The 27,227-nt window shown below is 37.9% G+C and overlaps 1 protein-coding gene across 2 annotated transcripts in view; it reads left to right on the top strand.

Annotated features, from left to right (window-relative positions):
- The window catches only part of SHANK2 (SH3 and multiple ankyrin repeat domains 2), a 339,001-nt gene that overhangs the window by 75,012 nt on the left and 236,762 nt on the right, over positions 1-27,227 (top strand). For both annotated transcript variants that reach the window (XM_068945429.1, XM_068945428.1), the window contains exon 11: positions 10,244-10,294. In XM_068945429.1, the coding sequence (XP_068801530.1) occupies positions 10,244-10,294 (51 nt within the window). The remainder of the gene's footprint in view (positions 1-10,243; positions 10,295-27,227) is intronic.

Genomic DNA, 27,227 nt, shown 5'->3' with positions numbered 1-27,227 from the left:
TCTAAGAGTGCCTAGAATTAAAGCTAAAGGCAGGAAATTATATAAATAAAAATAAATGAAATAAAAAGTGGAATAATATATTTTGCTAGCTGTATTTCATCAGTCAGTTGACTATTTCTGAGTAATTTCATCAAAGATGTTGTAGGTCTTTGAATAAAGGATTCTAAAGTACTAGTGGCTCAGAAATTTACACTAGTATTGCAGGATGTTCTTTATTCAGTGTTCAATATTCTGCAATTATCTGAATTGATTCAGATAACTACTTCAATAATGATTCAGTGTTGAATACCTCCAAAAAACTATTGCAGAATTTATGAGATTACTAAAATGTGATTGCATAGAAATGACTAAAATGGTCTTCCACTCCAGTCTCCCAGTCCTCTCCCAAAAAATGGAGAGCAAAGTGAGCTCAGACTGACCAATACTGATTCCACTGTGGAAGAAGGATCTTGTTGTAAATTTAGGTGAAATTATACGCAGTGTATTATAAGGGATAGAGTTGGAGCCTGTAATTCCCCTATAGTTCCCCTGTGCAGATGGCTTACCTGGCCAGTGCTGTATTTTTTGCTACCTCGTGTGCTTTGTGGCTGTTCTGACTTACAGCTTAGGCAAATTCAAGTCCTCTTGGTGATCAGGAGCTTGGCAAATATGAAGGTTGCTAAATGTTATTATTGGCTCAATGAATCCATTGTTAAAAAAAAAAGAAACACATAACGTTAAAACTGTTCTGAAAAGAGCCAGGAAAAGAGCCATCTTCCTGAGAATAAAATCCAGGCAGCCTAAAGTGAGATGCTAACATGAAGTGCTCAGCATCAAAAAAAGTGCATCTATTCCACTAAAATATTCATGCTATAGGTATGTGAACTCCCAGCACAATCAAAATAATGAGTCAGGCATCTGTGAAGGAAGACCCAGAATGCCTCTAGATTGGGCAGGAAGCTTTCCAAAGTTAACCGAAACGCAATGCTAAGTGCAAGCGAGTATCTGAACTTTTTCCTCATGCTGCAGCCCAAGTGCCTGACGTGGGCACCCACATCTGCGTAGCCTGCGCAAAGGGTAAGCACCCAGCTGGCCCTGGCTGGAGGCAGAGTTCAGGAACGTGCTGTGTCTTGCCCCCTAAAGGAGGAGATGTGGGCTCTACATCTGCTTGAACTAGGGGAGGAGCAGCTGTTTAAACCCAGTGGTCCCATGTCTTAAAAATGCTCATATCCCTCAGCTGTAAGGACCTGGGAGGGAGAGAAGGAAATGCTCTGTTCCTTTGTGCAGAAGCCACCAACTAATGGAGGGACTCCACTGGCCTGGTGGCAAGGGCTCTCAGCTGCAGAGGGAAAGGATGGGAATTCTTCTCTGCAAACGGTTTCTGTGGATTTGAGGCTCACCAGATGAAAATCAGAAAAGTAGCTGAGAATCGCTTAGGATGAATTTGCAGGTGTTTACAGTATAGCAACCAGTGGTCGCTAACCAAGGATAAGGTCCTATGACTAAGCTAACCACATTTTTTCATTCTCTGTAGGTCCTTCTAAGACCCCGGCCACTCATTTTCAGCCCCAGACACTCATGAGAGTGTCCGTATCCATATGGACATTGGATCCATATCCAATAACGTGGTTGAGCACATCGTGCTGGGTACCTAAGGCAGTGCTCTACATGTGTCTAAGTGTGGTATTGGCTTTTTTTCACAGTAGCGTGACTCTTGAGCATAGGTGTGTCTTTAAAAGGCAAACCCAGACGTATTCCATGTGTACTCAGAGCCAACAAAACTGGGGAATCACTTAAACTGAAAGGCAGTGAGCTATGGTTAGTGCTGAATTGTGTTTAATGTCGGACTCGTCTGTTTTAGACCGCTTCTCCATTTAATCATGATGGGTTTCCTAATTCTTTTCGTTCTCACCTTTCTTCATTTTTCTTCTGCTTTTGCCGGTGTCTACATCTTTTCTGTTCTTCTAAGTATTGTAATTTTGTGCTCTCCTAGTTTTTGCCTTTCAGTTTTTGCCATTCAGTTTCTGTTCCTAGATGAAATAGGACCCGTCACTGTGTCTGAGGATGTCACTAAGATTTCTGCAGCACAGACTTCTCCTTTCCCTCAGCCATGTTGTATAGAACTGTAAGGATATTGGAATAAAGACAATTTCTCTTTGGGTCCTTGTCCTTAAAGACAGGCAGGAGGAGTTGCAGTCCTGTGCAGGTCGTCTGCACCTTTTCAGAATCTATTCCATAGAAACCTAAAACTCTGTTTATGTTTATCATGCCACAGTATGTGCAGCAGTCACGTTAAATGGCAGTAAATTCTCGAAGTGATAGATGAGATATTTGAGTTTCAAGTATAGCGAATACTGTGGCATCTTACATGCTGCTGTGTTGCAACTGCTGGCAGATGTTATGGCCGTGTTTTATAACAGCATTGGGCTGCTAGCAATAGATTAATAGTTTAACCTGAGTCCAAGAAAGATTATATTAGGACAAATAAATTAAAATCAGTTGTAATATATGTTGCTCGGATCCATGAACTTCTATGTTTTAGAAGTTCTGCAACATTTGTTTTGGAGTTTAGGAACTAAAAATAGCCAAAGGCAATCCCAAGAGTCTGTTGACATTCTTGCTTTCTAATCTGTACTTAGGACAGATTTTCTTTTCTTTTTGACCCCTTGGTCAAGTATTAACAATGTTTATTTAGAAGTCTAAGTACATCAAGAGAGGCACAATATTACTAGTGTGAAGTTGTTCAGAAGAGACCAAAAAAAAGTAAGAACTGATCTAACATTGTTTATTTCAATTAAATGAAAGGAAACCTGCATTTGCTGGATTCCTAATATAGAAAATGCTTTGGACTTCCTAAAACAGGACTTTATTTTTCTCCTTCAAGTAAATAATGCAGTAATCTTTTTTTCTTGCAATTCACCTGAAATGTGTTGAAAAGGACAATATAATATAAGCTTCTAAAAATGTGTATTTTGGGTGTAAGTTATGTATTTATATGTAAATATTACAGAATGAGGGCAGTGTTATTCTAATGATGTCCATAATTTATGAGTCAAAATAGAGTGGAAGAAAAAAATCTTGTTTTTAAGAACCTCAAAACAGGAAAAAATGAAAAAAATCTCTCACTTCACAAAAATCCTAAGATTTTTCACATCAAAATCCATTCCAATAACTTCACTAGTGTAATGTTTACTAAATTGGTTCTTGATTCTGCTTGACCTCTGTGAATATGTTAAGTCTAAAATCCATGGAAATCGGTGTTAATTTTTTGCTAGCTTGACTGTGCATAATGGGAGAACATGTGTTTTCTTACTACGGTAGGATGGAGAAGGATCTCCCTTTATCTTCTTCATTGCCAAAAGCCAAAGCTTGGAGCCACTCTATCTCCAAAGCTGCCGGAGGCTTCTCTCCGTGTGCCTGCATTGAAGGACTCCCCCCTCTGGCAAAGGAGAGTCAAAATCCCGGTGGGTTACCAGGGCTTCCCATCCTTCTGCAGCATATGAGTTTTCATCTCTGCTAGCTGGGAGTTTCAGACTGACCTTAGCAAGTACATTTCAAAAGAGATTTACTGAGAGAAATTTCATGCAGTTAAGCCGAATTGATATATCTGGCATATGTTATCCAGAGATTTGGAGTGACTAGTACAGAGTAAGAGCTTTTTGATCATATAGTGGCATTAACTAGGAACAGAGCATAACAGAATTTGGGATTTGTTTATTAATTTATTTTCATTTTCTTATTTTGAAAAAAAAAATATGGAATTATCCAAAAGACAATTTATATGTCCCCCCCTTTTGAAGTATATGCTTCTTCTTTGGTGCAAAGAATTGAGACTTAAAAGAATAGAGCATGTTTTATTTTTAAAATCTATAATGTCGAATAGTGTTTCTAAGAACAGTATCTCTGTGTTATGTGATGCACCAGTTGCTATGGTAGCAGCTCTTTGTTTTGAACACTGTAAAATAACATCCTGTAGGCTGCAAATGACCAGTGTATATATTATAGGTACCCCAGCATTTATGTGCCATTTGTACTTTCCTTTTTGCAAAAAGATCCGTGTTTCTGTTTTCCACCGATGGCTATGTCTAAATAATCATCAGTTACAGGTTATTCTGTGTCAGCTGATGAGAGAAATAGTTCAGCTGACGAGGGAAATGTTCTGGTATCTAAATTCTGTTATGGAAGTGACAAATTGTGTTCTGCATTACGGAAGTGTAAATCTGGATAAAATCCACAGACCTTATTTTGGATTTAGGCTAGTGCCTTATCTTAGGGTGTGTTTCGGCTTTCTCTTGAAAAGGAAAAAAGGCAAAATCTATTAAGTCCATTTCTGACAGCTAATAGACTGTGTCTTATGCAGTCTTATAAATATTTGTGTCCTGAAATGTGTTCAGCGAAAATCTGCTTATCTTTTGACTTGCACCTTCCTTGTAAGTGAAAGAATGGAATAAATTGGGAGCAGAGTTGTTCAGAAACCTTACATTCCCCATTTAGTTATATTTGCTATTTGGTAAAGAGATGTTTTAACATATGAAGATAAAACCATAATGTAGATCTGAAATCCAAATGTTTGTACCAACCCAGTGCTTTATGCAAATTAAAATCTAAAATTATTTGATAATACTGGGTTTATATACAATAGCAGTTATGCTGGTTTCTGAAACAGTGAATTACAATGACATAAGCTTTGAATCTCACTCTTATAGATTATACCAGCATATGGTTGAGACACTTTGTTGCCATCTCTAACACAACAGGCTCTAATTTTAGAATGTCCTTAATTGGTTACAGCTGAATTTTTTATAATACACTTTTTTTTTGAGGAAAGTAAAGTTTTTTTTTGTTTGCCTTGTTTTAATAATTATGCTTGAGTCCATCACGCTTTGTGCAAACTAGCAAGAAATAGGAAAACAACGAGTCATTAAAATACATGTTGTAGGGGGATTAGATTCTCTGTTCTGGTTGAATTGCTTCCAGGCAATAAGGAAAAGTCAACCCAGTATCGCAGCGTGTCATAATTCTGGCAACTTTCTTCTCTTTTCTCTTGATAAACCCACCTAAAATTTGGCTTTGGGAATATCAAAGTCGCCTGTGCTGTGTAAGAGGCTGGGTAAGCGCGGTGCAGTGATACCGGGTGGCACTGGTGCAGTTTCAAGTCATTTGACCATCAGTGAACATCGGTGTTGAAATAAAGCATGTTTCTTAAGTCATGTGTAAGACCTTGTCACTGAAGATCAGTGTTTCACTAGCCGTTATCGTGAGTGGAGCTATTTAAAGGGGCTAAATGTTCAGTTGCAGAACTTGTTTCATGGGATGTCAGACTAGTGTATGGAAATGGTCGTTAAGAGATCATTATCAAATAAATAACAGTCTATGACTTAACTTTCTTATAGGTCGTCAGATGTGAAATTAAAAGAAATTGGTTTTAGTCGTGGCACTTCAAATATATACTCTTTGACCACTTTGGTTTTATGACAGAATCGTTCAATTTATGTGCATCTCATAAAAGCTGTAGGGTGTCCTTTTCAAACAGCTTTCATAGTTATGTGTTAAATAGCATTTTATGGGTTGCTTTCCTCTGAGAAGGCAGGATGTGAATAGATGTCTTTAAATCACAGAATTCTAGACCAGTTAGTTAAACTGCTTTATCATTAGACAAAGAATATTTTCTGTGCAGCTGAATGCGTTTTAATTGCATAAAACTGAACATACATATTCAAGAGCAGACATGAATAAAATAAAGCCATTAGGGCCTATCTTTTTTTCTACAGACATGTAAATAAATAATTCCACTGCAATCAGTGGAATTAGCACTGATCCAAAACCAGCTTGAAATCAAAATCAGGTCTGTATGTTTAATAATACTTAAGATTTTCTCTTTTTACACATTATGCAGATTTGGGATAAGGTCAGTAGAGTTGTGTATGAAAAGAGATGCCACTTCTGAAACACTTGTCTTTTTTCTAGAATGTTATACTTTGCGTCTTGAATCAGCAGTAGAAGCATAGGAGATCTCATTTATCCAACCTAAATGAATAATCAGTTGTATTAAGGATCCTGAGTAGATGTGTACAATGTGCTAATGATACTAAAATAATAAAATTTAAAGGATTTTCTTTTATTTCAGTTGATTTCAACTCCAGTTTTTTTTCTTTTTGGCAAAGAAATGCCTCCAAACAATCTGTGCAAAGTGCAGTATAGCTTTATAGTGAAAGCATCATATTTAAAGTACCTAGGATCCTGAGAGCCAAAGGTTAGCGGCTTTTTTTAGGGTGTAGTCATCTTCGGTCTTAAGGAAAGGAATAGATGTTTCTGTGGAAATCTTTAAGAAAGCACCATGAAAGTAGAGTTTCAGTCTAGATTATGCAGACATTACAGATCTGTGGATAATTTCCGTAAAGTGAGTGCCTAACCCTGTTCTCTCTGACTCTGGTTCCTGTTTCCCTTAATTAAGTGATGTGTTCATGGATGGCTGCTGGCTGTGTTGGTGGTACTCAATATCACATAGATGTCACACCCCAACCTATACTCCAGCACATCTAAAATAGTGACTTTAACTGAAAATCAATGAAGGGAAATACAATAGAGCTGTAGGAAAATGAGCTGTTGGTATTTGTGCAAGTAGTGTTTCCAGCCATGTAGAAAGTATGTGAATATCCTAAGATACTAGCTAAATTATTACTGAACTAGCATTTCATCTTAAATTCTAGGTGGGGTTTGTTATGGATTTGATTTTCTGTTTTTGTCAACAGCATATTTTTCTCATTGTGCCTGGAACATTTATTTATTTATTTTTTCTCCATAGTCTTTCTGGCATTAAAAAAAATGTCTGGAAGGACTGTAAGAATGTATGACCTTAAGAATTTTTTGCCACCTAGAGTGAGGCATATTTGTATTTTTTTAATTGTTTTACACTTCCTCACTTTACAGTTATGACAAGAATGTTTTCTATTGTAATTCGGCATCCCGTAATTTAATGAGATCAGGTTTAGGGTTGTTAATAGAACTTTTGAGTTCAACTGGCTGTCAATATAAATAACTAGTTGGTTAAAATTAGGATGTTTTCAGGAAAAAAGCTATCTGAAATATACACATCAGTTCCCACTGAACAGCTCTATTGCTGTGCACGATCTATGAGGAATAATTGCACTACATACATACAAACAGTATAACGATTATCCTTAAAAGCAGAAGAGATAAATCTATTAAATTCTGATAAATAACATTAATGCATGGAGTTTGCAACCTCTTGAGTATGCACAGAAGATAATAAATTCAGACAGATGGAAATATTTCATAATATACAGTTTGTGTAGATTTTATGGAAAATTTGTCCAGAGTAATTTGTATAAACTTGCAAAAATTATGTGTTCCTCTACTGTTTACATTACTTTGTTCCCAAAGTAATGTTGTATAACTTTTCAGCAGCTTACTGGACCCTTTAGTTTTTCATCGTAATTTAAAAATTAATGTATTGTTTCTGATTTTAATGTTTACTGTTGCACATGCCTGAAGAGACGTAATAAAATAACTGTGATAAATCACGATTTAAGGTAATCCCATTGAAATCTTACTGTTAAAAATGGTGACACCAATACCTTCTTCCCTCACTGGTGGCTTTTTTTCATAACTTTAGATTTGTTTTAATGTTGAGCTATTAGATGCAGGAGGTTCCATAGTCAGACAAAGAATGAAAATAAACTCCAAATTTTCATCAGTGCTGCGGTAAGCAGAGGCTTTTAGAACAGCACAAGGTCAAATTTACTCACGTATGTGCCAAAGAACCCACCTTTATTGACGACTCGGGGAGGGAGAATCTGCTTGACTACAAATGTCCCTGGGAGCAGGCTGCTTTCCCGAAAGGTGGGCACGGGTCAGTGGTTCTGGCATGGCTGCAGAAATGGGCCAGTTTGCAGGCTAGGTTGCTCGAAACACCTGTGGCCGCGAATGGGATTGCAATGACTTGTCCTGCTCCTGCAGGAGGCTCCTGGGTGGAGATGTGGAGGAGTGTCAGGAGTTCAGAGCGGGTTGTGAATGAGCCGCGCTCTTAATTATTCTTCCTTGATTTGCATGCGCCTCTGAGCTACTTAACCACTGCTGAATTATGTATGAGGGGATATAAGTGGATGTTCCTTGGCTGAGTGGGCTGCAGATGAAAAGTGTCAGCTCCTTTGCAGCATTAATGTGCATTTTTTCTCAGGTTAAAGCTGTAGAGAACGTAGATAGGCTTTTTTTGGATAACTCCTACAAATGCCAAAATATTAGCAACGTTTGCTTTTTCTCTTCTTTTCTATTTGAATACCTGTTATTACAGTGAAAAATGTCTGCTGCTGATTTTCAATTAAGAGTTTTTTTGCCTTAGGACTCCCCTTCAAGATTTCAATATTGCACTGCTGTACCTGCTGCTTAAGCTTCCTGAAAACGGGCAAGAACAGAGAATTCGGTATTCTTCTCCCACTGAGGTTAATTTGTTTTACCTACTTAAGCAAAGGACTTTTCACTGATCCCTTCTTGCACCTCCCCTTGTTTTTTAGTATGTCCCAAAGGGATAATTGGGGTATCCTTTTCCCCGAGCAACCTTGATGAGCATAGAAACATGCCTTTTTTTTGCATATAGTAGGTCCAATATTTAATACAGGTAGATCTAAACATAATGAATGCAGTAATAATTGAAGCAACACTTAAAAGCGCCTGTGGTTCACTTAGTAGGAAAACCTCTAAAAATTTTTCCTATATTAATTTACTAAGAGGCATTTAAATGTCTTAACATACACTTGTGTATCTCCGTGGAGTAAGTAGAAAACATCACAATCTGGGTAGTGTTTAACAGCAAATTAGACAATATTCCTTTCTATTCCAGCATGCTAGAAAATTAAAGCACAACCATTATGCCACTTGTTTTCTTGAGATTAGCCTTATGGCTAATCTGTGCCTGTGTTTAGCCTGTTATTAGCCTGTGTGGCATCTATGCAAGATTGTATTATGATCCCTATAATATCAAAGCTGTAAAACTTACGTCACAGGCCATTCTAAACAAAATATTTTGAATGGGATGGTCAAATGTGAGCGGTGAAAACTTCCAGGGATGTATCTGTGGGCTGACATAAATTGCATGGTAGTCTCAAATATTTTGAAAAGGGATGTTTGACATGAGTCCTGTAGGAGTGTAGTTAGAAAGAACTACTTTAAAATATCGAATCATACTACTCAACAAAAGAGTCTCGTAGAATACAAATCTTGCAAACTCCCCAAACGTAACGGTATCACTTGAATTTACAGACATCCAGAGACGAACTGTAGATGAGCATATGCTAAAATAATGCATTTAAGCTAAACTTAGTCTGACATTTAATAAGGTAAAAGATTGAAAGCCTGTGAAGTTGTAGAGGTTGCATAGTAAATATCGCATACAGTTGTACAAATTTTTTAAAAGCAAATACATAGTTTAATAGCCATGATAACAGAATTCCATAAATATTCAAAAACAATCCTATGAGTATTTTGTGGACTTTTTGTAGAATTTGGTGTAGAGATGTTGAAAATTGCAGTGAAAAGATTTGTATGAATGCATTCTTGGAAGTGTTAGTGTTTTAGTAGTATTAGAGTGTATGAGGAGTTCTCAGAATATAGTAGAAGAATATTCGAAAGGTAAAAACCATCGTTAAGAGAAAAGAATGTTTTGAGGAGGAGAGACTTTGGATTGAAATGATTACAAACCACGCTATGAAAGCAGTTTTTCAGCAGGGTAGGCAATCTTTTTGTGACAGCGTCCAAGACAAAGTCTGTGATTCCAGTGCTACTGGGGGGGGGGGGGGGGAATTATTTGTGTCTTGCTCACCACTACAGAAAGTGGGTCCTGACTGTCACACGTGTCAACTCAAAATACTGCAGTTAAAGCAGTCTCTCTCATTGTTCCAGTTGTATCACTAAGTTATTCCAGCCTTCCTAAACCCTTTATCATCTTCCTCTGTGATCCTTAATCACTCTTAACAGGACTTACTATCACTTTCATTACCTTCATCATTAATTCATTTTCATTAGCTCATTTCATCTGTAAAGTGACTGGGAGAGCAGACTAGAGAAAGAACAGTTTGCTGCCTCATCTCCTTTAAATGTTTGTTTTGCCCATTTCTCCATCTTTCAAGTCATACCATGACAAGAGCCTCGTTTGTACTTCATTTGAACTTCTGCTTTCAAATTTCCCCTTAAAATCAAATTCTGACACCTAACTTTTCAATGTTGCCTTCATTCCTTGCCCTTAAAGGATCCTGCTTCCCATTTCCAAGTAGAAGTCCCTGGAATCTGTTGCTGGCAGGTAAGGGTTAAACCATGGTTTTTCTGTTTGGGGGTAATGATAGAACACTACAGTTTGAGGTCTAATTTTGGTGCTTTTACTCCTGGTGAAGGAAAATGAACAACATACGAAAGTATTTTAGGAGCACAGCTCCTCATGAGGAGAGCTGCACAAACCCGTATTCTGTTATCCTGAGACCTTAGAGATCCTCTTTGTTTATGGTCAATTTATGAAGCATGTTGGATCAGAATTACTTTGAAATTCACATTGGTGTCTAAATACCCTGCTTTGGGCTTTAGAACATTGGGAAAATGAAATGAGGGAGTATCTTTTCATTGCGACTAACAGAGTAATCCATCCTTAGTATGTTTTACACTATGTTAATGCATATGAAATTATATATGTAAAACTAATGATTAAATGTTGTATTATCTCAGTGTTTCAAAACAGAAAGCTAGAGGGGTTTGTTTAATTAGAAGGCTTGACCTGCCACAGAAAGGGGCTCCACTTGAACTGCATGGATGCCCTGTCTTGGCTCCTCTCAACTCTGTTCTGGAGGGCACAGGCAGGTACCAGGCCCCTTTCTCTCCTTCGCTCTTCTGCTCGAGTTGCCATGGCTAGAAAGCTTGGCTGCACAAGCCGGAAGAGTGCAGTGTGCTCAGGCTCCAGCCTGATCTGAGCATCCCACCCTGAGCTATTTGGGGATCAGGACTTCAGGATGTGCCATCGAGGTCACCTACCACATAGCCTGGAGCTAGGCTGAATCTTTCAAGAGCCTGATGTACTCTCATGGAAAGTAAGTGATTTAATGGGCCAAGGCAGACATCACTAAGAAGCTCTGAAGAGCATAATTCCCTTGTACTTTGTTCCCAGGAGAGACAGTATCATAACTGAAGGAAGCCATTGATTAACAGCAAGCTAGACAAAGCACAACCTTTGGGTGGAGGTGCTTTTTATAGTAGTTGTTGTACTACTTACATTTCTATATCATAGAAATGTTGTACTTGGTGGACAAAGCCTAACTCATTCAGGGCCTGATGTGAAAAGATTTACTTAATTACAAGCGATGTTGTGTATGAAGACCTGGGAAAGCTTCTGTAACAAATTTAAACAATTGTAGATGTGGAAGTATGTTTAGACTAACAAATTTAATTTAAGAATGATGTTACTGCAAGGAATACTGTGATATATATATTGTAAAGGGAAAATAATCCAATTCTGCACCCGATCTCACAGTCTTACAAATGACATTTCAGCAAGGATTCTGCATATAGGTAGCTTACTCTACGTGGTCCTACCTACCTTTCTTCTGGGAAAGCCAAGTAAGCGTGCAGCAGAAAAAGGAGAGCTTTTGGTTAGGAAAACTGCATAAAAAATAAATGGTTTTTGGTTATGTACCAAATCAGCAATTTTACAATGTTAAGATGCCAGAACAGTAGATCTAAAGAAAGACTAAAATAGATTAAGATTACACCGCAAGAAATGGGGCAGTCCCCCTTGGAGAATTTAGTGTATCAGTCTTCCATCTATTCTTGAGTGTCATCTGTTTAATGTTGATACACTTTGTTTTTTATGAAGACATTAAACACATTATTTGATTTTAATAGCTTTTATGTATGGTAATTAGGATACCAATAATGTATAAATATTTCTATGAATGTAGATCATTCCTCTACAGATATCTTTTGAAAGGATGATAAATGCTTTAGATAACTATCTATCTATCTATCTATCTATCTATACTGATACGTTACTTTGTATTAGTACATTGATATTTTAATGTGGTTTACGATTCAAACAATAGGAAGACTACAAATTCATTTAGCAATCTCCGCTAGATTTTTTTTTTCAAAGTCTAAAAGAAACAGCTGCTTAACGTCTCTTGAAAGCAAACAGGATTTTGGCTTAAAGGTTCTTTTGAAGATCCCAGCTTTGGAATTTAATTGGGACAGTGGCCGCAGTGCTGCTCGGGGATCTGGGAGGTGTCTGTACAGAGCCATGCAGAGCTGCAGGGACTCTGCAGAGTAGGAGGATGCTTGTAGAATGGATGAACTCAATCTTACAATATTTATTAATGGGAAATGTTTATCAAAGAACAGCTTAGATAGGGAAGGCCTACGTAAAGAGCTCTTGCAGTGTCCGTACAGCATGCCCGCTTGTCTGCGGACGTGTGTACATGCGTGGGTACATATATGTCCATTCTTTATGATGCAGTAGGTGAAAGAAGCCAAATCAGTGTAATTAAACGCTCAAAATTTTAAAATGAAATGCTTCATAGGATAATAAGTAATAATAATAAATAAAACAAAGCAACATTATCTTAGATTTTGCTATGTCCTTCATATTATCAGGAGTATAAAGGAAAAGTTAAGCATGCACTTTACACTGTTGTTACTTTAGTTGTATTTTGACTGTACTTTTCTGGTTTTTAACTCTACTTCATCACTTTGTGGATCTGGGTTTCAGAAATGGCTGTGACTAATAGTCTGATGCTGGATGAAAAGAAGTTTTGCAGAATTTAAATACACTTTGCATCAACAATAGCCATAGTTGCAGTTTGTTAAAAATTGAATAAACTTCTTCTAAAGTTGGTAGAGATGAATTAAGCAGTATTTTTTGCGTTATGAAAGTAACGCATAATTCCAGATAGCTTGTTTTCTTACACGATTTCACAGTACATTTTGGAGGAACAAAGTGCAGGGGTAGCCTTTGTGTTATGATAGAATTTGTCCCTCTATATTATAGGGAAAGATTGAAGATAAGTCAGTTAAACTCCTGGTGAGAGATGTTCAGTTAGTGTAAATCTCATGACAATCAGTTATCATTGGTATGTCTCAAAGAAAAAAGCGTTATTTTTACTCAGTGATGAGTAGTTGTTCCTCGCTGTACGAAAAAGTCATGACTTAGTTTCTGTTAGATTGGCATTTACAAAGACCAACAATGTTCGGTAACTACAACAGTGGTAGGGTTGACAGTTTTTAAGTTTGGCTAAATAGCGGTGCCCCAATTACAGCTAGTTAGAAATTTCCAGTGAATATTTGTTTGGTTTTGGAGGAGAGTTTCATTTCAATGAAACCAAATTTTTTATGAAAACAGTTCAGTATTGGTGAAGTTCTAAAATATTCTGCAGCGGCTCTTCTACTCTGTGTCCAGTGCAGGAAGTTCTTACCCATGCCTGGAAACTTGATAGTTACTCTCCTTTCGTCCTTTGCTCGTATTTCCACTTAGTACTTTTCCTGCAACCAGATACCTATGGGAATGCCTTTTATGTTAGTTTAGCCAAAGTGGTGGCGTATTGTGTGATAATATGAATACTTTAAGCTTTTTTCCCCCCCAGCCTTAGCTAAAATATAAGAACTTTTGATGCACTTTCATTAGATTTAGTTTTTCTTCATTTAAAGTTATACTGTAGTTACTGTAATGGCTTCAGAGTTTTTGGTTGTTTTTTTTTTTTTTTTAAGTCAAGCCGTGGTGTATAACTAGGATTACAGGTTGTCAGAATCTAAATTGTGCTGCATTTTCTACCATGGTTACAGCCTTTGTAATGAAATGTATAGATGTACCATGTTCTGTTTTTATTAGAAGTTGGGAATTGTCTTGAGAACTGCTTAATTTCATGGCATTTTCTGTTCGTGTCAGAATCTGCCATGACAATTGCTTAACAGGGGATTTTAAAACCTCATGAGTTCCTAAGTCTGTTTCATCTTTATCTGATAAAATGTTCATAAACACACAATACATCTTACATCTCTAAAAACCGTACTGAGAGCTGATTTCATTCTTAAGAGTATGAATGCAACTGAAGGGAAATTTATCCTGTGTATTTTTGGGGAGTATACTTTTAAAAAGAAAATGCCTAGATGTGTTACAAAACCAGCGAGCAAAACTACTAGTCCTGCTTCTTCTCATTTCTGTCTCTTTTTCAGCTTTGGACTGATCCAGACTCAACTTAACTGACTGTTCAGCAGTTCTCTAAGCCCTGTAAGCTCCGTGGATAGCTGTTCTTGTGTCCGTCCTTCCTGTTTTAGGAGGCACGGCTAGAGTAAAAGTGTGACTAAACTAGCCCCATAATCCAATTTCCCTTGACTGAGGGAATGAAAAGCCCCATTGGGGCAGTTTGGATAAATCAGAGCAGTTTTGAGGTAGCCCCAAAACTAACGAGCACAAAACTTGCCTACAGTTGGTTTTGTACAGTTCTTTTCAATGTAGCTCATGGGACAAAAATCTTAGTAAATTAAGTAAGAAAGATGAGCCTCCCAGAAGTTAAGGAGGACATAGCTTTATAACTAATCATCTGAGCAACTTGGAACACTAAAGCTAGCTAATCACAAAGCCTACTGAATTATTGAAGGCAAGTGACAAGTTTCCAGGAAGCACTTCAGAGCTGTTAGCTGCCTTCTGTATTTTCAGAGGCTTCTCATTATGAAGAGGAAGGTTACACCAGGACACATCTTTTGATATCATCTGACATTATACAGTGCACCCATCACATTGCATCATGATTGCAATAAATGCTGTTCTGATCATTTCTTTTCCTTCCATAAAAACTTAACAACAAAAAATTGAAATTGTACTTGAGAACAAATGCATTCTTACCAGTCTTCTTTCTGTGTGCAGTTTCAAAAGCTGGGCTAAACTGAGATGAAAAAATTCGTCTTTGCTGAAATCAGCAGTTCTAGTAAACATTTGTGACGATTCAAAGCTTTACCCTTTGTGATTTCCTAAAAATTAGATTTGGTAAAGATCTGGCGTAGTACAACAGCTGATTGAATTTTTTTTTTTTTTTTCAAGTTTACTGTCTTCCTGCAGCTTTTTTTGTGGGTGTTTGCATCCTGTTTAGCTTTCCATATCTCAAGCATTTCCACTGTTTCCCCGGCGTTTTTTTCACATTTTAATGCCCCTCATTGTCCAAGTTTAAACTAGTAATATTTTGACATCATGAGAAGACATGTTAAGATAGCGAAATTAAAAAAATAGAACATTCAGAATTCTTCTTTCCTGATAGTGCTTTTAAGTTTGAATGGAGACAAGATTTAGGTCAGCACCAAAGCTCTCACATGGTTACAGTAAGTCAGATTTGCAGCATGAGGTCTGCTTCTGTGGCTTTCCATTATTTTGGTGGCACCCTACTACATTGTATGCTTCTCTCTCTTTGCATTTGCTATTGTGTAGTGTCCGGAGGGAACTTCAGCAGTGACTTGCACAGTAAGACAGCTTCAGTAAATTATTTAGAATAGGTATAGTCACTTTGGTGTGATTTAATAATTAAAAAAACCCTTTTAAGAAAAAGCCAGCTCCTCAGAGACCTTTGGTAAAGAGCATTGAGAACCGTCATTTGAAAACGGTAGCTTTGGCCAGCAGTGCCAGAGCTTCTGCATTACTGTAAAATTGTCAGCTGTGACAGGAGAAGCTCATCTTGAGCTGCTTGTTGACGCTTTGAATGGTGGCCTTTATATTAGATGTTTAACGTGGATCTGCATTCGGACTTGTGGACCGGAGTAGATAAACTTCAGAAATCTGTCTCTATTTTTTTAAGCAGTGATTTTAAAAATGAAATAAAGCAATTTGGGGGCATTTTTCTGGGAATGAGATGTCTGAAAATGAATAAAATATTGCGGGTATGATCTTTTCATGTTTCTAGGAGAGTGTACTTGCCAGCTCTCTACCACGATCACCAAGCGTGTGATGACGCGAACTGAAGGGCCTTATTTGCTTTCTTGTCGCTTTGCAAGTTCAGATCTAAGTTAGCATTACAAGTTCAGATCGTTGAAACATTACCTCTCTCTTCCATTTTTCTCCCTTCAATAATTGCTTAATAATGTAAATGCATCTAGTCACTTGAATGTTACTTTAAATTTAAATAAGCAATGTTTTCGTAATAGAGCCAGGCTTCTATATGAAATGCTCTCTCTGCATACACACACACGCACACATGTATACAGTTAGAAAAGCCTATGGCTAGTATTTTGTTTCCCATATATGCAGCTGTATTAAATGTCTGTGAAGCCCAATGTAAACTGTGACATTACCTTTAAATTATAAAAAGCTTCATTTAGGAAACCATGCAGAGAAAGGTTTTGCTTAAGGATATAAAAGTATTTTATTTCCTTAAGCAAAAAAAGTAGTGGCCATGGCACAGAAAATTATCTGGTGTTAGCTTTTCAAAGATACATCACTGGATAGAAATAGAATATTCACAATAAAGTGGGCAAAAATGTTTATTTTCTAGGATTTATTCTTGATAGTTCTTTTTTTTAGTGTAGATCGAGATACTTTCAGGAAAAATAAAGAAGCAGGCATTTTTCTGTGTGTTACAATTTGATTACGTTTATTCTGTCCAGTCTTCCTGGAACCCTGTGCAAATGAAGCGTATTTGTTTAGCCAAGCAAGCCTTAAGTACCAGTGAAGAAGAGTGAAGTTTTTTTCAAACTTCACTGAATGATGATTTTTAAGGTATCAGTACAATGTAATGATATTTTAAGTAGTAATATAACTATAAATCTAATCCATAAATCAAAATTATTCCAAGAATTTAATAATAATGCTCTTAAATGGTATTTTTAAATGAGGGAAACATTTAAATACTGTTGTTTGAGATACTTTGTGTCTACTTCTAAAAATGCATTCAGCAGCATCTTTTTACTAACTGAACAGAATTATTGACTCAAACCCAGTTGTGCTGTCCGGGAGCTCGTTGGCTGTGTGAAATGCACTGTGACCCGTTACAAACCTTTTCATAAATGATCGTAACTTATATTGCATGTATAAGAGCTATGGTTCTGTCTTTCCTCTTACTCCTTTCCTGTGAGATTTTCTACGGACAGCAGCTTTGTAACAGTCCCTGGTCCTCCCCCCCCCCCCCCATGCATGGGCCACAGTTCCACCCTGAGGGGATCTACCTGGAGACTGGTAAAACTCCTTATTTTAGATAAGTTGGATACCATGTGACTAAGGTCATAAAACAGGTTAGATCTTTACAGGTATGGTGTAGCAAGGTACCTTTTAGGATATTTTTTGAAGTGGTTGTGTGCCTGTATCCCATTTTAATATATATTTTAAAATTCAATGAAATGAACTTAGAAAATATGCTTGGTGGTAAATCCACTATCACTTAGCAGCAGTCGACCTGCATCCTGTCACTTCTCACTGTCTGGAGTAATGAAACCGGACATACCCAGAAATCGTGTAGAGGCGTCTCAGGTAGCTGCACACGGGATATTTGGAGTAAAGCGTGGCTTGCTAGCTCTAGCTCAATGCCTGCCCTGCCAGACCCTCTTGGCACTGTGAAACACACGGATGAACCTTGGTGCTCTTTGGTCAGGGAATATGGTGCGGAAATACCGGAGTCTGATAGTGCTTACTGGCTTTTGCCCTGCGCTTACTGCACTCAACTGGTTATGTTACGTACATGAATTAAATGTCGTCTTTTAAAAAATTATTTTAATGTCCTTCTTAGCTTGTTATGAAAACTAATTTTTAATGCCTGTAAGTTAATAACAAATGAGCTCAATGATGCTTGAGAAAAATTGGCCTGTTCTCGAATGAAACAAATGTAATTGTTTTATACTATTTGTTTTCTGTTCCTTTCATAACTTTATTCTCCAAAAAAGCCTGAGGGCCTCAGGAAATTTCTGCTGTGCTCATGCTTGAAATCCATGATAGTTGTGTGTGGCCTGCACGAACGCATGTGAAAATTGCTGTGCTAGGTCACCCTGCTGTGGGCATGAATAGCGCTCTGAAACACAGTCTTGCAATATAATTAGCATTCTTTTATCCTCCTAAATTATCTGAGTGTTGATAGCATGTACTATGAAGCTAGGTAAGTCTTAGCTGTGCTATTTAATAACTTTTTATGAATATCCTATGATTTTAGAAGTTAACTAAAACCAACAGACCTTGCCGTTGTGAGAACTCAAGAATTCTGTGCTCAGCATGTGCTTGTACCTCAGTTTACTCAGAAATACCTGTCTGTGGTTATTGCTCTAAATACTAAATTTCTGCTTTCTTTCACTGTTCCTGTCTCCTTTTTCATAATTTTGCATGTAGTCTAGAATTCTGTTACCTAAATTTTATCTCTTATTTATCCTTAGATTCCTGTTTAATCACTTCAGTCATCTTTCACAAGCTCCTTACTATAGTTCATTCATAAGTAGGCATCTCTCAAAGCTGTGATGATGGTCTGTGCCAGCCGGTGCCTGCAACTGCCCACTCTTACTTACCTTTTGTTCTCTGGAATCTGTTCATCACTGCAAATGCAATCTCTAGACTTTATTATTTTCTCTCCTCTTTTTTTTCTTTGTGTGCTTTGATGTCTTTTCTTTACAGAGCTTCCTGTTAGTGAAGATTTGTTTCTTATCTGGGATTAACAGTTGTCTGCTAGGGAATTTTTTTTCCTGTTTGTTCTGTCACTGACTCTAGTCGCCACTTACAGTATGTAGGTATTGAAAATGCGGAATATTGATAGATGTGAAGTAATAAGGTTGTAAAAGCCCCAAAAATTATCAGCCACGTAACTTTAGTGAGGAGAGTGAGGAGTTCTTTTCTTCTTTTTTCCTTTTTTTTTTTTTTTTCCTGTGAAGGAGAATAACAGAATAGATAAGATCATTTGCATTCACAGCCAAATTTTTTCATAGCCATAATGGTGCACAGCAACAACAGCCCTGACAATTTAGCCCTATAAGGAATACAGATGAAGGTTAAAATTAAATGGTAAGGCTTAATTATTAAGATCCTATAATAAAATCTGCACTGAGACAGAGTAAGATGATGATAAGGAGAGATAATCTGTATTTCATTTATAATATTATTTACCACTAGCAATACATAGTTCAAGAAAAGGCTATCTGTTCCTGTCAGTTAATGATCAGAAATTTTCATATAGTGGCTTTGAAAAAAAACAAAGCCCTTAAATGCTAAACATCTCAATTGCAGAAGCAGAAAATAGTACTGTGCAAATGAAAACCCTGCCCATTCTTTTAGAAAATGGCATAGTTGAGCATTAGTTAAAAATAAGTTCATAGTTATGATTTTTAACCTCACCTATTGAAGTATTCATGATGCTTGAATAATGAAATTGAAGACTTCCTGGGTCGTTCTGCTGTTGCAGTATTACTCTGGAGAGTGTGCTTTGCAGAGATTTCTCTGGCACCAGTTGTGAAACCTCTCATCGCTTTTGCTCCACAGGTTATTGCACTTCCTTGATAGATCAAATTAGTTTTCTCCATTCATTTTGTTAAGTCTAGGTTGCACAAGAATACTGGGCAGCATTAGAGGTATGGATAAACTGCACTGCACCATACTTGTTTCCTATTAAAATGTGACTTGTGAACATGATGAACTGTGGAAAGCTCCTTCACAGCTCACCTGACTGCTGTGAATTAGGACTGCCTCCTGTTTGCTCCTTCCACTTCTGTGCTTAGGAAAAATCTATGAAATATGACTGTTCAAAGGGATGGTAGGGGAAGAGGTGAACTTTATTTATACCTTCTTTCTTACCTTTGAGTACTTTTAATGCTTTCATACTCTTCTGCTTTTCCAGTTATCCTGCAGAGGTCCGTTTCTATTGCACTGTAATAGTCCTCTATCTTGCATCATTCAAATGCTCCTTTACTCCTTGAGCGAAATTCTGGTCCCCTTAAAATCCATGGCAGAAGATATACCAGCTTTACTGGGATAACAATTTAGTTAGCTGTGTCTTTCTCATGTATTCATTCCTTAACAAACGGTAGAATAAGACCTATACCTTTTCCAAGATAAGTCAGTGTCAAAACTGTATGATTCTTTGAATGGTCTAGGCTCTCATTCAGAGTATTTACTTTTTATAATCTTCCCTACATAAATCACTAGTTAGTCACGCCTGCATCCTAATTATTTACTGTATTGCTCTTGGTTACTGTATGGTTTGATAAATCTTTGTGTTAAACCAGTGTCTGGTATTCGTAAACTGATATTCCAGATAAGGTTTGAAAAGAGTGGGTAGGAATTGCTTATTATCACCTTATTCCTCCATGTGATGTTCAGCATCCAAATTTACGTTGCCTTCTTGGTTATATAGTGCACTGCATATTCTTTCCTGAGTTGTTGACTGCTATTATTCCTAAGTGTCTTGAAGCATTAATTCATTTTTAGTTTCTTCACTAAAAATCTGTTTCAGATTGTATCTCCAAGATTTTCATTTCTCTGTATTTTTTTCCTGTCTTCCAGTCCTTCCATTTCCATTCATACTTCCTTGACCTCAAATGGGTCCTGTGAGTCCCATTCATTTCCTCCTTGTTTGCTGTTGATAATTCCTTTGGCATTGCACACAGCTTCCCAGCGTAAAGGAAATCATGGTCCTACCCATGGGGACTGAGGGTGAGCCGTTTCTAAATTTCTTGTCAAATTCTTGTCAAAAGAAAGGTATTAAAACTTAATACCATGTTGCAGTGCTTCGCCTCCAAATTCATACGTTCCTGGTTTTTCTTGTTCCGTCCTACTGCCCGTCTACCAGCCACAGGCCAGCTGAGGGAGTGGTCTTAGGCCATGCGATTCCTTTGCTGACTCCTCATTTTAGCTCTCTATTACAATGTTAGTAAGCAGATAAATACTGCAAGTAATTTGAATTCACTTTTTAACTGAAGGCTCCTAATGTAAAGTCTGAAGTACGTTTTGTTTCCTCATCTATCTGTTCTTAGTCTGTTTATTTTCTTTGAAAACACAGTGTGTTCCTTATGTACTCTTTTGCTTATAAAGACATACTATTTATTAATCATGGTTCTCATACCTGAAATTGTGCCTTTAATGTATGAATACAATCTTCATTAACTTATTTTGGATGTATTTATGGAGATGAGGACAGGCTGGAGCCTAGGCGTCAAGTGCCTGATCCCTCCTCTAAGGAAACTACTTGTTGGATACAGACAGTAGTTCCACAGGTTAATAAATAATACCAGCATGAAGAATGTTTTCTCTCCTAAACACACAGTCCGAAATTATTCTAAAGCATCAGAAATACGCACCTGAGAGGCCATGGTTTAGTAGAGAGCAATGCATGTAATTTGCTCATTTACACAATTACTCTCTCTGATCCTGTTCTTTTTTCTGGACATACATTGCCTTTTCTTAATAGCTTTACTTCCATCAGATTTCTAGTCCGGAAGAAAACAGAGTTATTTTGCAACTTGAACACAGAAGTCAAATTTTATTGTAGTACTCATGATGTCCGGGGGTGTGACTGCCAAGTAATATCCAGAACACTTCTATTTTCATAGTAATGTTTTGGGTGTCAGCCATGCAGTTTCCGCTGAATTAATGAATGTCATGTGGCTAAATCTACCACTGCTGCCAGAAATATGTAAGAATAAATGGTAATATTTCTGAAATAGTATGTACACAAGATCAGTTTTTGATAATGGGTTTTAAACTTACACCTTTATTCTATTAATTGATCACACCTACCTACTCTGACTTACCTGTATAAACAAGAGAGTCTTTTTTTCATATTGTTGTTACTGGAAATAATCTTCTAACGTGGCTAGCAGTGCACCATCTCAAACCTTAATCTGCAGGCCAAATCAAGAAACAGGTTACATGAGTCTTCCCCCAACATTTTCAAACATTGTAAAATACAAATGCTAATGTCCTGAACTAGAAGTAGACATAGTATTGCTAATATTACTTTAATTATTAATGCACCTCAAAAACTCTGCAGTGAGCAAGCCTTCCTTTCTCAATGGGATTAACCAACCACTGAGAACATTACAAATGCTACAAACACCTACATATTTGTACAAAGATAACCCCTTGTTACAGCGGATATATTCTTTTTTTATCCTTTCTTATTTTACCAGCATGATTCATTAACAGTTATTTTTGAGATGGAGAAATGTAGGCTACTAATATAATTTAAAATGCTGTTACTTAAAGGAATAAGTCGTCAATGTTTTAGTTTCCTTCTAACAAGATACGTCTAAATGAAAGTAAAGGATAGTGAGGCAATTATCAGCTTAAATGGTTGGGTTTTATTTTTTAAAGATCCTGCTTGATAAAAATGATTTTAGCTTGCTTTCTTCTATTTAGAAGAGAAGATATTTTTAGGTTGAATGGTTACATAGCATATCTGCCGCAGCTAAAAGACCATAGGAAATTTGCAGTGAGAGGCTCTCTACAGCAAATGGGTATCCTATCAGAAGAATAAATATAATTTACTAGGTGCTCGTAGTGCTAGGTCCACTTCAGAACTGAAATGATGAGAATAAGAGTAAATGAGGAATTCTTAGAGATCACTTGCACTGAAAAGAAAAAAGCGTGCGGAGGATATTGTAGGGTGCCATAGTGATGGTTTGCAGGACTCCCCATTTGAGAAGCTACATCGAGAGTGATGGAAATGCTTCCTTCGTTTCCTAGATTTGCTAATGCAGGACTGTGGGATGTGGAGGCGCTGCTGGCCCCTTCGGCGCTCGCGACCCCCAGCAGTACGCTCTCCTCCCCTTCTGCCCTCACCGCTTACAGGCGTATCGGCTTCAGGAAGTGGGAGAGTCAACAGTTCAGTTCTTCTCTTAGCGTTTAGTTTATGGTTGTGCTGATAACACCTGTGCTAGAATAAAAACGGGCTCTTTTTGCCTTTCTGCTGCAAAATGAGAATGAAAGCAATAATGTAAGTTTTTGTCATTAAATTCACTAGAAAGTAACGTGCACCTATGGGAAGCCAACCAGCAGGGCGAAAAGTTTTCTGAGTTTTGTAGTCTCCCTTGTCGTCAGCCCAAGCCCAGCTGTGTCTCCTCAGTAAAACAAGGTGTTCTTTTTTCAGTGAAGATATTGTCATGAAAAATCATGCAATAAAGTATTAAGAAGATACAGAAATATTGAGTTAACTACTAGATTGTTCCTCCCGCTGTTTCCCAGTGAAACTTCACTGTATGAAGACAGGCTGATGTTGTTAGAAGTTTATGTGATGCAGCTGCGTGCAAGTCTTTCTCCTCTTGGTGAGCTACCGGCTATGCTGCCTTCTTGCCCCTCACGTACCCCCAGCCTTCCTATCCCTTGCCATTTAATGTGATTCCTTGCCAATGTAAGGTAAGTTTGCGTAGTTCTAGAGGTAGAATCTTCTAGAAGTTCTCTCTCCCTGATGCGCCACCGCGCGCGTTTCTTTCCTGTTGGCTCTTTGTGGCCGGCAGGTTGTCTGTAACGAGAATGGGCGGTGGAAGCAGCAAAAGGCAGGTGTAGCCATGAGGAGAAGGGAAAGTGAGACTGAAAAATGGCAGTGAAGGACACCACGATCTCAGAGCTGAAGAAAAGGGAGTTGCAGCTAAAAGAGGATGGTTGTGCATTTGTTTCTTTGCTGTCTTCTCGTAATTCCTGCCGTGGGCTAACTCACGGTCATGCATGAGCTTTGATGTCATGGCTGGGTTTCTTCTGTCATTTCCCCTGCAGTAAATTAGGAGTAACTGTATGTTTAAAGAACAGTTGAGTCAGAGATAGACTATAAACCTGGCATTCACAGCAGGGCCTGCTTCTTCAGCCTTATGCACCGTTCAGACTTGTGCAAAGACGCTGTAAAACGTCAGAGCAGAGTGGATGCATTTTGTATCTGCTGTGCTGGGGGAACAGTTGCAAGAGATAGCAAGCCTGGAGAATCACAGCCAGCTGACCACCACCTAAAATGGTGCAAGTATGTTTATCCACCTCCCTGCTCCCTCAGAATAATAACAGTTGTCTATATAAATTATACTAGCATAATATGGCAGACCATTTGACCAATTTGGCTAGTTATATGCTCTGTAGCTTCTGTGAGAGACCAATTTTTTTTTCCCCCCATTGAGTGCAATATACACTTTCAGTTATGAAAATGGTGTTATGCTAAATAAAACTGACATGATCCACCAACACTTTTGGAAGCACAGATGCTTTGTCCCACTATTTACTAAAGAGGTTCACACTTGGATTAAAGCAGTGAAATCAAATCGCTGAATAAAACCTGGAACAACATAATGATTTAAGGAATTTGTTAAGAGCTTTTGGTAGGAGGAAAGTTACACAAAGGCAAAATTAGATTGTTTTCTGTACAACACCAGACCACAGAAGCGGTATGCAATCCGATATTGGTGCATTTGTTTCTCTGAGCATCTTGTGTAGTTTCGTTTGTCTTTGTTCCTGCCTGCAACACGAGATTGCAACCCACAAATTTGTATACTGAATCCAAGGCCCATCAGCCTCAGCCATTAAAAGCGGCACCAGGCACGTTTGCTTGCAGGAGCTACCAGCCGTGAAAAGCAGTCCTCTTTCTGACACGCCTGTGGAGCTGGGTGCTGGTCGTCCGCTACCGTATAAAGATGAAGTGAACGAGGCTAGATGAGTTCTACTGGCTGATGGAAACAGACTTCGAAGTTGGGCTGCCAGTCCTGATTTAAAGAAATACTATCAAAAAGGAATCAAGTAAATTAAAATAATAAGTAGTTTCCTACATTACCTATGCCAGATCACCCGTTCCTTTTCTTTTTTCTTTTTCTTTTTTTTTTTTTGGAAAGGATTTACACTAGCTATTTACTTTTTAAGTGATCTTTTTCCTCAATCATATTACAGCGGAAAGGCCTTCACAAACAGCAAAGGAAACTCGCTATGGATGTAAGCAGTGACAGGTGTTACCTGGGTGTGCAAATGTATAGAAAAACAGAGGCAAATATTTATTACAGTTATTTGTATTATTCAGAGTAAGATTTGACGTTGTTTTTAACCCAAACATGCATAATAGAACTTAGAAGCTCGATTACTGTTACAGCTATGTCTGCTCCGGCAGGTTAAAACCTTTAGCAGACCTTGTCAGCTGGCCGCTCACTTGTCCTTTCCCTTCCACACCTCTGACAGAAAGAGAATATCCTGCAGAAATGGAACTAAATAAAATACAGGTCTTTAGATAAAGTGCCTTTTCTTTGTACTAGCATACCTGTTAAAATGAAAGTGGACCATACATCTCACTCAAATAGTTTCAACTGTTTTCTTTGACATTGCTGATAGATGTCAATCATTCTGCTTTAGCTATTGCAGCTTTCTCTCACTGCACTTGTTTTTCTCTCTAAGTTACTACTCTAAGGCATCCTCCCTCATTACGGCCCTTGTTTCCTCCTCCCTTTCAGCAGCTCCCATGAAATACCAGGGTTTCATTTTCACACCTTTTAACCTTCCATTGTTCTGCTTTTGTGTGCATGCCTGACCTAAATTCCTCATACAGTACCAGCCTACAAAGCAGTCTCTTAGTCTTTGGGACAGATACTTTATTTTGGTTTTAAGGTAAATTCTGATGTGTGTAGTGTATCTGTATCACCGTAGTCAGAGCTTCAGATATTTGCAAGTCTTGAGCTTGGTGATTTAGGGGAAAGAAAAAAAAAAAAGTGAAAACCCATGATTTTCAAGCTCTTTTGGATCATAATTTCTAAACCCATTATCTTCTAACCTATCAAAGAGATTACAGACATTTGTTCTGACACATAGCAAGTTTTAAGCAATACTTAGCAATTTTTGTGATCTAAATAGAAAATTCTCAGTATCTTCTCTGTGTTGTGTAAGCATCTGAAAGCAAAGGCTTAGGATGAGCATGCCTCCTTTGTGCAGAAGAAGCTAGCTCTTTGGGTGTTATTCCTGCATTACTGATGTAGTCTCACAGGATCTTAGTGAAGGCTTATTTATAATCACATATGGTATGAGTATGGTAAGAAAGAGGGATTGATTTTCATTTCCCATTATTTTAAGCTCATCTAAGTGTGGCAACTGTATATTCATCAACTTTTAAATTCCTTTGAAATGTACCCATATACACCTTGCGTGCTTGGTTATTAAAATTCTTCTAATAACAGGAATTGAATAAAGTACTTCCTCCAGAACTGGAGATGCCAGCAGTGGCCAGTTCTCCCTGCTGCACAGAGAACTGTCTCTGCAAGAAGCAAGCCTCCCACATAGCTGTGGATTTTGCTGGATATTTGAGAACCTTTCCAGTTAATTTGTCGTTGTTTTAAATCAAGTTCTGCAAATGTGCCAGGTTCCTCATGAGGGTAGAGTGAGCCTGGCCATTGTCAAATAGAGCAAAGTTTGGGGGTATCGGTATAATATAAATGCCAGGTGACGGAAAGGAAGTCTGGCACATGGCTATGTATCTTTCACTGCTATTTTTTGTTTTTTCTTTCTCCTTCTGATTGATAACTCTTGCCATCTGTTCCTGATCATCCCTCTGCTGTCCTTTCCTACAGACAGTCTCCTGCCCCCATTCTACTGTTAAAACTTGGACTGACTGCTTGAAGGCAAGCAACAGGAGCTGACTGAAGCCAGTAGTATATCTGTGTGGCAGGAAGATGCTACCAGTTGTGTCGGGGAAACGAATGCTACGTTAGCTAAGGTTGGGGTCTTCGAGCATCATTTGAGTGGGCTCACACGCTTCTCTCTCCGTGCTGGTTTGACTGCAGTTTCCTCAGCAAACTCCCCCGGTTTTTTTTTTTTTTTCAGGAAAAAAAGCAACTTTGTTCTATAAAATAGGTTTAGTTGTTCCCCTGAGATGGAGTCCTCCTGAATCTGTCACCACTGCCCATGTTCCTAACCACCTTGTGGCTTGTGGAATAAGTAATCTAGAAGCACTATACTTACCTAGGGTTTTGTCAGCAATCTTTTTGTACTTTACAGTCTATATTTGAATCTCTCTCTTGTCGTCTAACTCTCCCTTTGGTGGTTTAGCATACAGGGAGCCTACTTCGTAGTGAAGAGAAATGTGTTTATACATGCAAAGAACTGTATTTGTAACAAAAACTTAGATGTGTAAATAGGCTAAAGAGATTTTTTTCTGGTATTAACTTCAAAATGGACAAAATTAAAAAAGAATCAGCATCTGTAATTATAACTTTGTTCTACTCTTATCTGAGAAGCCCCTGCTTTTAGAGGTGTGTTGGTGGGAAGATTAAGCAAGAGTGTAGAGTTGGTCAGACAGATCATTTTT

This window comes from Struthio camelus, chromosome 5, assembly GCF_040807025.1.
Source record: "Struthio camelus isolate bStrCam1 chromosome 5, bStrCam1.hap1, whole genome shotgun sequence".
NCBI classification, from domain to species: Eukaryota; Metazoa; Chordata; class Aves; order Struthioniformes; family Struthionidae; genus Struthio; species Struthio camelus.
This window is presented reverse-complemented; position numbering and strand designations above follow the sequence as displayed.